Here is a 12,479-nt window from a genome sequence, read left to right on the forward strand (position 1 = left end):
GATGGAGGAAGAGTATCCACATTTTCCTTAAAAAGTCATCTGCCAGGTTTTTAGGGCAGGAAATTACTCTGTGTGAGGCTGTAACAGTGGACACATGTCATTGTACGTTTGCTCAAAAATCCATGGACTGTTCAACACCAGGAGTGAACCCTAACGTAAACTGTGGACTTAGAGTTCTTATGATGTGTCCCTATAGGTTTGTCACTTGTAACAAATGTGCCCCGCTGGTTGGGCGGATGTGGATGGTGGGAGAGGTTGTGCGTGTGGGGGACAGGGGGCAAATGGGAAGTCTCTGTATCTTCTGCTCAATTTTGTGTGAACCCAAACAAGCTAAAAAGATTTTCCTTAATTCTACGATACTCCCTTTGAATATATGATTTTAGCCACCATCATAGCAAACTGCATCGTCCTTGCCCTGGAGCAACACCTACCTGACGATGACAAGACCCCCATGTCTGAACGACTGGTGAGTGATGTCTCTCTTATGGGTTTCTCCTTCGCTATTGGGCCATATCGCTGTGGCAGGGGGAGCAGAGGGCAGCTCTCGGTCTTCAAGCCAAAAGCTAGATCTTGGGCCTTCTGTCTGGGGAAGCCTCAGTTTCATGAACACCAATAATCTGGGGAGAGAGATGTCCTCATTGCCCACCCCTCACCCTTGTCCCCCACCAGAACAGGCATCAACCAGCAGGGGGATAGGTGAGAGTGGTCATTGTCCATAAAAATGTCACATTCAAACCAAAATTCCTGTGAAAAATTTGGACCATTACCAAAATACCAAGAACGATACAATGAACCCTGCCTCCCCCCATGAACCCGTCATCCAGATTCAATAATTGTCAAGATTTTGCCTCATTCGTCCTTTCTGTCCTTTTTTATTTTTGTGGTTTGTCTTTCTTGGCCAGTTTTTAAAGGCAAATCCCAGATAACATGTCGATTTGTGGCCATATACCTAAGTTTGCATTGCTAAAAATATGGGTATTTTCGTAGATCACCACAGTTTTGTGTTCACACCCAAAACAATTCACAGTGGTTCCTTGAGGTCATCTAAGACCCAGTCATTAATCACATTTCTGTGATTGTCTCAGAAATGGCATCTTACAGCTGATTTGTTTGAACTGAGATCCAAACACGGTCTAGATTTTGTTATGTCACTTAAGACTTTTAATCTAATCTAGAGCAATATAGTCTCTCCTGTCGTTGACTTATTGCAGAAACCAGTCCAGATGCCTTAAGGAGTGTCCCACATTCTGATTTTTGCCTGGTGACCTGTCATTTAGCTTGTTTCTTCTTCCCCTGTGTGTCTTTATGCAGGGACGTCAGCGCTGGAGGACATTTTAAGTCCTCGTTGAAATTTGCTCATTTGGTGAAACTGCAGAGCTGAAAACTATGATTAAGACCCTTCTTGATGCCCCCAGTGGCCCCCTAGCTCTTAAGTCCCCTCCTGGCACTCTGACAATACAGTGGAGGAGACTTCTACTCTTTCTTTCACTTTTTAAGAACCGTTTGTAATAGTTCCAGGGTGGGTGAGGGGGATGTAAGAATCTACTGGTTTCTAATCTGTACAATATTGATGGTCTCAAGATTTTAAACTTTTAAGAGTCATGCATTATAATTTATATTCCAGAAAGATAGAACTAACCTAGAAAAGTTATGATTTCAAGACTTTTTTTTTTTTGCTTGCTATGAAACTAAGTGAAAAGAGTCCATTGAAAGAACAGTCAGCAAACAGTGGTGCCGTGGGAAGCTCATACACAGCAGCGAAGGCAGAGAACAAGTGATTGACGTGTGAGAAGCGTTGTTGGAACAGATGGGAAAGGGTCCGTGTAGGGGCTCTGACGGAGGGAGCTTATAGCTTAATTTCAGCTCCTATAGACTATCAGCTGGGAGCCAGAATCAGCAGGGGGTCCCGCGAGAGCCTGGGGGTGGGGGCCCTGCCATTTGCCAGCCAGCACAGAAGTATTATTCCAATATTTTGGCAACCTGAACATCTGTGCTGGTGCATACCAGCTGAGAAGCATCACAAGGGTCAGATTTGGGGGTGAGGTTGGTGCACAGGGTCCCACCTCAAAGGCCTTGAGTGATGTGTATGACGGGTAAACAAGCTAGACCAGCGCTTTCTGGGAGAATTTTCTGCAGTGATGGAAACATCCTCCATCTGCACTTTCTAATATGGAAGCCACTGGAAAGGTAGCTAGTGTGACTACAAAACTGAATCTTTCATTTTGTTTAATTCAAATTCATTACAATATATTTAAGCAGCTACACGTAACCAGCAGCTGCTCTATTGGACAGCACAGGTCTAACCAGTTCTGCTGGCCGAGTGGTATGTGAAGCTGACCCTTGTGTCTGCTCCTCTTGCAAAAGCCTTTAGGCAAGAGAACTCCGGGAAGGATGCGGGAGGAGACAGTGAGCACTGGAGGGTTGTGAGGTGAGGGAGGTGGGTACAGAACTCCAGGTGGCTGATTCCCTGGTCCTGCCGCCCTCTGCCCAGCCAATAACCCTGACCTTACCCTCTCTTCTTTCCAGGATGACACAGAACCATACTTCATTGGAATTTTTTGTTTTGAGGCTGGCATTAAAATCATCGCCCTTGGGTTTGCCTTCCACAAAGGCTCTTACTTGAGGAATGGTTGGAACGTGATGGACTTCGTGGTGGTGCTAACAGGGTAAGCAGAGTGTGCTGCATTTCTCAGAACTCTCTTGAATTCCAGGGACTTTGGAAACGTAACATTTGGTGTGATCCAGACTAGGCTCGGGGAGGCTGAGCCCTTATTTTTTCTGCCTTTTTTCACCCCACCTCCAAGTCTCGGCTGCATGTTACAGCGGAAGCTTTCTGTTACAATTAGAATAATAGCTTATTAGAATCAACTGCTTCCAAAGTGCTTTATGTGCATCTTCTCATTTAATCCTCACAACAACCCAATGAATTAGGAAATATTAATATTCCCGTGTGACCCCTGAGCAATCAGAAGCACAGAGAGGAACTTGCCTGAGATCACCCAGCTAGTAAGTGATGGAACTGGGATTTGAAGCTGAGATTATGTGATCCCAGAAGTCAAATTTTTAACGAGTGTGCATACATGGTCCTTTTGCTTTGCTTGGGGGATGTCTGGCCCCTATTTTAAATTGGTTAATGTTTGTTAGGGACTTTTTGGTACAAGAGATTATGGTAGAACTGTGGAGAAAACCAGGCTAGATAAAGTGCAGTCACTGCCTTCAGGGAGTTTTCAGATCTGTGTACAACGAACCTAAAAGATGGATGTGTATACACTTTTCATTAGTGATCCTTTATAAGGTAATGTTGGCTACTATAACAAAAAATCCAAAACTAGATCATAACTTAAACACAACAGAAGTTTATTTCTCACTCATTTTAAGTCCAAAACAGCTATTCCTCGTTGGCCAGCTTTTCTCCTCCAAACAGTGATTGAGGACCTAGGCCCTTGCTACATTGTGGTTCCTCATTTTTAAACCTCAGCTTCCAAGAACAGAAGGGGATACTTGGGAGGTTTATAAGCCTATCCGGGGCCTGGCACATATTCCAGCCATATGCCTTTCGCTAGAAGTCAGTCACATGCTTACACATCACTGCAAAGGATGCTGGGAAGTGTGAGACTGCCTAGAAGGGAAGGAAAATGGACTTGGTGACTAGCAGCCAGTCTTGGTCACAGACCCAAAGCCCTTCATCAGATCCCAGTATGGACATTACCATTTTGTGTTGATTTCTGCCTCTTCTGCCCACCCACTCCTCTCCTTGAGCTAAGCCTGGCTCTTCCCATCCAAGACCCCTCTTTGTTAAGAGGCCTTCTTTGCAGTGCTCCTCTGTGGGGTCACAGTCCTCTGTGGGTTCATACCTGTCCTCCAGACTCTGTTGCTGCTCTGGGTCCTGTTCTCTTGGCAGATGTCATGGGTCTCAGCACTCACACTGTGTTGGCTAGGCTCTCACTGTTCAGGTTTTGAGGACATATGTTATTCAGGGCCACGTTGCTTCTTACAGTAGGAGCTATGTCATGTGGGGTCGTTTTGGTAGAGCAGTCAGATGTGAGAAGCCTATTGTGAGGACTCTGGGGTAGCTAGCAGGTGGGTCTTCTCTGAGGGACCTCTGTTGGCTGTGCCCACAGTTCTGTGGCTTGGGACCTTGGCAGCTTCCAGAGACATGGCATTGGGGACTTTTCTCTTAGCTTGCTAGGAAACTTGTCTGTAAAAAGTGGCTGACTCTGTTGTTTTATTGTTGTTGTTTAAAAATATATATAATAAAAATAATCAAACATTCAAAAAGAAGTAGAAGATAATATAACAAATACCTGTGTGTGCAAATATTCTTTTGGTGAATATTTGGTGTACACCTACTATGCGTCAGGCTCTGGGACACAGCAGTGAACAAAACAGAGAAAAATCCCTCTTCCTGTGGAACTGATATTTTAGTGGTGAAAAAAGACAGAATGAATGACCGACTGAAATGTCTGATGTGTAAATGGTGGTGAGGGCTACAGAGAAATAATAAATCAGCAAAGAGTGGAGCGTATCATGGGCAGAAGGGCTAGAAGCCAGGGAAGATTTCATTGGGAAGGTGATATTTGCATGAAAACCTGAAGGAAATGAGTGATTGAGCCATGAGGATAGCTGAAGGAGAGTGCCAGGCAAAGGGAACAGGAGGTGCAAAGGCCCTGAGGCTGGGTTGTGTTTGATGAACAGTAGAGGCCAGGGTGGCTGGAGCAGAGTGACAGAGGGAGAGTAGAGGAAGTGAGGGGAGGGAGGTGATGGAGTACCACCATCAAAATGAACCCTTCCAGTACAGTGTAAGTCCCTGTGTTCTTTCTTTTGGCCCCATTCTTTTCACTTTCCCATCCAGGGGCACTTTCCTGAATTTTGTTTATCATTTCCATTTATGCATTTATGGTTTCATTATGTAAATATATAAGAAATTTATACCTGTGGTACTGTTTTGCATTCTTTAAGTTTCTCTGTAATGTTTTCTTCTATAACCTGCCTCTTGCACTCAGCGTGAGACTGATCTGATTAACAAGACTAGGTCTCATTCCCCCATTTTCACTACTACATAGTATTCTGCAGTATGAATATTCCACCAGGTATTTATCCACTGGGGTTGTTTCCAGCTTTGGGCTATTTTGAACCCAGCTGTCCCCTTGTTCTTGGGAGTGGATTTCTCTAGGGCGTATACCCAGGAGTGGAATTGCTGAGTCGTGTCCCATACACGTCTCCAGCTTCACTAGATGTTGCCAAATTGCTCTGCAAAGTGGTTGTGCCAATTTATGCTCCCTGGGGCCTGGCTTTTGCTGGCAGGGACTGCCTTGACCTTGCTGACAGGGAGGAGCCTTAAAAACTCCTGTTTTTTTTATAACATGGTTCTTGAAACACATAGGAAAGCTCATCTGCCGTTGAGAATGTAGTGAGTCTCACTAAGTGATCAGTACATTGAGAGGTGGCCATTTGATGGGTCAGTTTGTTGGCTGGATGTTTGTACCTGCTCCTTGATTACAGCTGTGGCCTTTTCTTTTTTTTCTTTCTTTCTTTCTAGTTTTATAGATCTGATGAGCCTCTATAGGATAAATTCTTCATCTGGGGCAGATAGATTCTAAGAATGGAATCCTATAGTTGTATCCATGAATCCTTTAAAATTGCATGCAAATTGTGTGTGTATATGTATTTTTCTGGTCTTTAGTTTTCATTAGACTCTCAGGTGTTTCTGGTCCTAAAACCGCAGGGAGTCACTATTGTAGGTTTCTAATCCTTTCTTATCCTCTTATTCTTTCCTTCTTTCTTTTTCCTGCATTCTTTTCTCTGGCCTTTCTCGCTCTTACTTCTCCAGTAATTAGCCATCCTTCCTCATTGTCTGGTGGTTCTATCTCCTTCAGAATCAGGCACATGGCTCAAATTTCATACTTCAAATTCCAAGGGGCTGATGAGTCTCCGGTTGTGTTATAAGCTAGGAACAGGGTGAGGGCTCTGCAAACCTAGCCTTCTGCTCTGTGTCAGTGATGGGAAAATGCAGTGAACTCTTAACTCCATGCTCCAGGGGGAGAGGACTCAAGTGTTTTAATTTGACATTGAGACAAAGATGATTTTAACGAGCACTTGCTGATTAATTCACTGTCTTCTCACATTTCTAAGCAAATCACAGCATTAAAACACCATTCATTTTTTTCATGAATTACCAAGGTTTTTGCCTTCTTCTTGGGTAAGTTTGGTGGGAAAGATCTTACCCATGGATTTTTTTCTGTTTGTTCTGCATAGCTCAAGGCTCAGAGAAATTCTGGCTTTGTAATTTAATCAAACCCCTTTAAAGTGTATTTCTATTGTATTTGAAGGACTGACTCAAACTGAAAATGTATAAGAGGAATATTTCAGAAGGTTCGCTATATATTTGAGATAACAGAGCTTTTACCGTAATGCTCAAATATATATAAACATCAGAGGGGTCAAATAATACAATTGTACAAGTTAAAAAAAGACACTGAACATTGCCAAGGTAAGAATAAAGGCAATTGTTTTTGTATTCACGGGCTCAGTGGCTTACCTGCTCTGGAAAATAAATGGTTGCTAAGCTGGAAAGTGGTAACACTTCTGATCATCGTAGTGTCCTGGGAAATTCACTAAGCTGTTTAAGGAGATGGGGACCATTGCATTGACAGAGACAGTCAAACATTCCAGAGGCTGTGACAGACACCCTGACATCACCTAAGGCAAGGAACATGAGCTCTGGGTCCTTGTCAACTCTGACATTTTGTGGTTCTACAAACAAAGGTTCTTTTTTGGAAGGTCCCAAGAAGTACCCCAGGATTTGGGCAGCTTTGTTGAGGATCAGAGTGATTAAAGACCCAAGTATTTGGGGACCAGCAGAGGACATTGGCTTTGGTTTCATAGCATCATTGAATTGTAGGGCTCAATAGACTCCGGCAGGTCCAACCCCTTTATTTCACCCACAAGGGAGTTCAGATGCTCAGGTGGTGGAAAATAAGGACTCCTCGAGATTCAGAATGTATGTTTATGTCAAGAAGTCTGTATTCCTGGCTTGGGGCAGGGGGCAGTGGGCGTAGTATAGGTGATGAATGCCACCCCTCTGGTTAAGCCATTAGAGCTTCCCTTCTCTTCCTTCCTCCTGTCCTCCAACTATGCAGTCTGTGGCCTCTTTCCTGAGATAGAGGAAAGGAGCCTCGGGGTAATTCCACTACCCCCTTTTCTCTTGTATAGTGGAACTGAGACCCAGAGGACTTCAAATGACTTTACGAAAGTCAAACAACTCTCTGGCTCTCTTTCTGCTTTGATTAGTTGATCAAACCCATACAGTCACTCCTCAGCCTCTCTTCCCTCCTTCCCCTGTCATGCAGCTATTCTGAGTTGCCTGCAAATATAAACAGCATTCTAAACAACAAAACATTACCAGTGTTCTAACTCATGAGACCAACTAGCAGCTCCTGTAAATACCAGCTGCATTTTATTTTAACGTCTCCTTGCATTAATTTCTCCACAGTGGATCAGTCACCCTTGATAACCAAAGGATTCCCCACTGTGGCACAAATGCTTTTTATCCTACAGAGAGTTTTACTGTTGAGAGAGCATCAATCTTTTTATTGTCCAGAGCATTTGGTTGTCATGCTATTTGCTGAACCGTGTTCCATCAGGAACGGCCTCACTTCCTAGCAGCAGGAGCTAGTTTCTCCATCTTGTAATGGTGGTGACAGTGATGATAATGGTGTTGGCTGCCATGGCTGTTTCCTCAACATTTATTGAGCACTTATGTGCCAGCACTATATTAACAATTTTGTGTGCACTACCAGTTTCACAAGCCTTTTTTAGAGAGGAAACTGAGGCTCAGACAGGTCAAACTACTTGCAAGGGGTCCCACAGCTAGTAAAGAAAGGGTGGATCAGGATCTTACCTGCTCTACTGAGACACTTCCCTAAAAGCAGGATTACCTGGACCTGAGTTAAGTTCAGACAAAGATCTATATTTATTCCAGTATCCCTTTGAACATAATACCTGTTACTGATAACAGTGGCAACGTTGTCAAACTGGAACTTACAAGGCACTTAGAACATGATATACCAAGCATGTATATATGTTCAGTTAATCCTTACAACCCTCTTAGTTAAGTACTATTATCATCCCCATTTTACAGATGAAAAAAGTGAGGCTCAAAAGAGGTTAAATAACTCACCCAAAGCCACCCATTTCACAAATTAGTAGATGCAGGATTTGAACTCAGGCAGATCTGTATCCAGAATTCATTCTCTCAAGTCCTACACTATTTCCCTAAAGTCATGTGTTCCAGGGAAAGAGGGGAATTGTTTCTTTTCTACCCTTAGTTGGGTTTTACTGCGGCAGAAAAAAAAATGGGCAAAAGAGATTTATAGAAATGGGAGATTGACAGAACCCGGTGTTTAAGATATGGGCTTAGAGTCAGAGGGATCTCTGCCAGTGGCAAACTTGAGAATGTTAGTTAATCTCTCTGAACCTCAGTTTTCTCACCTGGAAAAGGGAAGTAATGATAGTGTCTACCTCCTTAGGCTGTGGTAGGGATTAGAGAAGGCAGTATACGTGGCAAACACTATGAACCGAGTTCCTGGACCTTTCTCAGTGCTTCATAAATGGAAGTTGGTGATCTGAAGGGAAAATTAAAACAAATCCCTTCTGAGGTGTGTGGTTGATGCTGCAGATACCCCACTTCATGTTCCTCCAGCTCACCTCTGAGTTACCTACAGCTGTGGTGGGCAGTTCTCTTGTGAGCTGACCTCTTTGCACCTCCAACAGTCTCATCTTTGTGCATCGCTTTGGGAGGGTCTTCTGCAGCATGGCAGGTGCTTGTTCAGAACACATGACAGATGCTTAACACCTCCAGGAGTAGCCCTTAACTAAGGAGCAAAGGAGTCAGTGTATAAGAACCCTTGCTTAGTAGAAAACTCAGAGGTGTGTTCTACAACTTCTCAGAGGGTCCTCTGCAAGGTTGAATCCCAGTTGCTCACAATGAAACTCATTCATTAATGCACCCTTACCAACTTCCAGTTCATTCCTTGTGATTTCATGGATCATCTCCCTAAAGTCCTTGTCTTGGATCTGCTCTCAACAAATTCCGAAACTAACGTTAAGGAGCAATTGGTGGGAAGCCTAGTGCATTAGAGGTTTCAGCACCCTGGACAGCACACATTGCTGTATAAAGGCGTTCTCCTTTCTCCCTCTGCGCTCTGCTCCCTCCCCCACCCCTGACTGGGGTGGAGAGGGACTGAGCCAGGGCCAGATGGCCAGGTGACGTTTTTTCATACTGAGCTTCTTGGCCATTTCCCTTGTGTGACAGGAGAAGACTTTACCATCCATCTCTCCACAGTTTTAGGTGCTGACTGAGGTCTTATCCTCTCAAATTGCTATGACAAACTTCAGTCTGCTTCCGGAAAGGCATCTGGCCACTGCCCCTACAGTTTGCAGGGCTAATAACTCCCTGTTTTCTCACCAAGGCAGGGAGGCGGCTGCCTGGTGGGCAGAGGAAATCTCAGTGAAACAGGAAGCAAGTGGGTACCTGGGGCCAAGGCAGAGGCTGCCAAGCAAGAGATACTGTGCTTAGCTTTGTGCGGGAAGGAGCAAAGGACCTGAAGATGCTGTGTCGTGACAGCTCTCCAGGGAGGACCTGGGCCTCACCCAGAGACGAAAGGCCCTTACTTTGAGTGGGGTTGGATAGTAGAGGGCTAAAGCTGAGATTTAGGGGAGGTGGAAGTCCTAGGAAAGTGAAAGCCCCCTTTTCCTTGACTTCTCTGGCTGTAAGGAGCCCTTTGGTAATTTCACCCACTGATAAAGGTTGAATACCTCCTATGCCATTGTCTCCTAAACTTAACATCTCCAGCCTGGAGCTTTCTCAGACCCCCACTCAGGGAGGAGTTCACAGGTGTCTCATGCTCTAGATGTCCACAGCTGAACTCCTGAGTATCTGGCTAGTATTTCCTCTTCCTGTCTTCCCACATCATTGGATGGCAGCTCCATCCTTCCAGGACCTGTGGCCAAAAATCTTGACACCTCCTCTGTCTCGCACATTCCCCATGACCAATCCATCTGCAAATTCTGTAGGTTCTTTCTTTAACATACACACAGGGTCTCACTATGGCTCCCGTCTGCACTGCCACCACCCCGAGCTGAGCTGTCACCGTCTCTCAGCTGGGCTGTTGAAGCAGCCTCTGCTCCGGTCTCTCTGCTCCTGCCCTCCTTGCCCACAGCCTGTTATCAACACAAGCTGATCCTTTTAACACATAAATTAGATCAAATCACTTTTCTGCTCACATCCCTCCCATAGTTCCCTCTCACTCAGTGCAGAAGCCACAGTCCTCAACAAGGACCTGCATGATCTGCCCCCACCCCCTCCCACCCCCATCACTCGACCTTCCTCCTCGCTCACCTGGCTCCAACTACACTGGGCTTCTCACTGTTCCTTGAACACTTTAGGCAAGTTTCTACTTTAGGGACCTTGTAGTTTCCTCTGCCTGGTATGCTCTTCTCCAAAATATCTATGCATCTGCAAAACTTGACTCCAGTGTCCCCTGACCCCTTATCTACAATTTCAACACTCTCCCAACACATCCTGTTCTCTTCTATTTAGAATTTTTTCTATGCACTTAACCATTTTCTGACAAACTAAATTTTTCATTTACTTATTTATTTGGCCTGTCTCTTCCCCTAGGTCACCTCCATGTGGGCAGGGATTTGGTCCCTTCTGCTCATGGTTGTCTCCCTCAGTGCCTAGAATAATGCCTGACACACAGTAGGTGCTAAGTAAATGTTTTTGACTGAATGAATGAATCGATAATACCTATGGCTTGTCGATATTGAGGGTAAAATAAACTAATTCTTGAGAGAAGCCTGTGCCTGAGGGCCCATGCCTGTCAGCTGATCTAGATGAGATGGTGCAGTTGGGAGTGTTGACTTAGCCTTTGCCTGTCCTATGGCTAGCATATGCCTGCCTGGGGTTGCGATCTTACCCCAGGAGTTATGGTGTGTCTTAGGTCTTATAGCTCTGAATACTAAAGCCCTTTTGGAGTCAGCTTTCCTAGCTGCTTGGCACTAATAAGACAGCACAAATCCATACAGGTTTGTGTGAAGCAGGCGTGTCGTCTGACAGGGCTGCATTCTCAGGCCAGCTGTGTATGGCTGTACAGGCTGCACATTTAACCAGGCATCTGGAGTCTGTTTTGTAAGTGTGCAAGTCACCTATTTGTAAACCTTTTTTGGAGACATCAAAGACCAAAGAGTGTCAAATGCTTTACTCCCGAGAATCACTTCAGCCCTAAGAAGCTTTGATTTTTAGGGGTCAAAGTTTTGTTTTTTTGTTTGTTTGATTGTTTTGTTTTGTGGAGAGTATTTTGTTGGCTTTTTAGGGGTGAGGGTTGTACTGAAGAGGCACAGGCCACAGGTTGTTTTGTTATTCACCGTTCACAGGCACATTTGAAGGCCACCCACTGAATTTCAGGACACAAAACTGGCATCAGGGACAGAGGCAGGAAGGAAACCTAAGACTCTTAAATCCTGCTCTGAGCACTAAAATGTGCTTGATGCTGTTTTCCTTGCCTCGTGTTGGTATCCCAGGAATGTTAACTAGAACAACTATAAGATTGAGTGGACAGGAGGGATCAGATGAGGAGGTCTTTGTGAACTACACCGAGATATTAAGATGGATAGGACATTTCCAAAGCCAAAATTGTAAACCATGGAGTAGAATTGCATCCCATGCAAATTTGACTTACATAAAATCATTGACATGTAGTTGGCATACATACAAAAAGAAAAAGGAAGAATATAACAATTAAATCATGAGGTCATTTCTACCTGCCATGCCATTTAGTGAGCTTTTTCCAAGGAACATGCATGATAGATGTTCTACATAGAACCCAGTGCAGGGAATGCTTTTCTCTGCAAGTAATAGAAGAGACAGCTAGAAGAGGCATTAGCATTAAGTAGAAGTTTATGCCTCCTGACTTTAGACATCCCCAGATCAGTGGACCAGAATTGGTTGAGTGGCCTAGTGATGTCCTTCCATCTTCCACTCCACCTTCTTTAGTGTGTTGAATTTTGACTCCATGCTTTGTCACCTCAAAGTTGCAAAAGAGCTGCCACATCTCCTCCTCTCATGGCCTCATTCAAAATCAAGAAAGTAATGGTGGGAAGAGAAAACTTTCATTGGAGGCTTTTCTCTTTTTATCTAAATGGAAAAATGTTTCCCAAGAGGTCCCAACAGACTTCTCGCTACATCTTATTGGTCACATGACCATTTCTAGCTTCAGGGAAGACCAGAAACATGAGTATTGGGCATTTTTGCCTTTCTGTGGGAGGCTGGCTCTGCCTCTAGAGAAGGTGGAAGAGGGAAGTGGCTATGGAGACAGTTGACAGTGCCTGTCACATGTGGCATACTATTCTCAGTATTTTATATCACATATTACTGTACACATTATACACACTTATCATTCTCCAGGCTTAAATACATA

The 12,479-nt window shown here is 44.4% G+C and overlaps 1 protein-coding gene across 1 annotated transcript in view; it reads left to right on the top strand.

Annotated features, from left to right (window-relative positions):
• Window positions 1–365: 365 nt before the first annotated feature.
• Window positions 366–12,479, top strand: part of CACNA1A (calcium voltage-gated channel subunit alpha1 A) — a 166,835-nt gene continuing 154,721 nt past the window's right edge. Inside the window, exons 1-2 of the mRNA XM_090289739.1 lie at window positions 366–466; window positions 2,527–2,666. Coding sequence (XP_090145865.1) covers window positions 374–466; window positions 2,527–2,666 — 233 coding nt within the window. The 5' untranslated portion in view covers window positions 366–373. The remainder of the gene's footprint in view (window positions 467–2,526; window positions 2,667–12,479) is intronic.

Source organism: Furipterus horrens, unplaced genomic scaffold (genome assembly GCF_987537825.1).
Source record: "Furipterus horrens unplaced genomic scaffold, mFurHor1.1.pri manual_scaffold_10, whole genome shotgun sequence".
NCBI lineage: Eukaryota > Metazoa > Chordata > Mammalia > Chiroptera > Furipteridae > Furipterus > Furipterus horrens.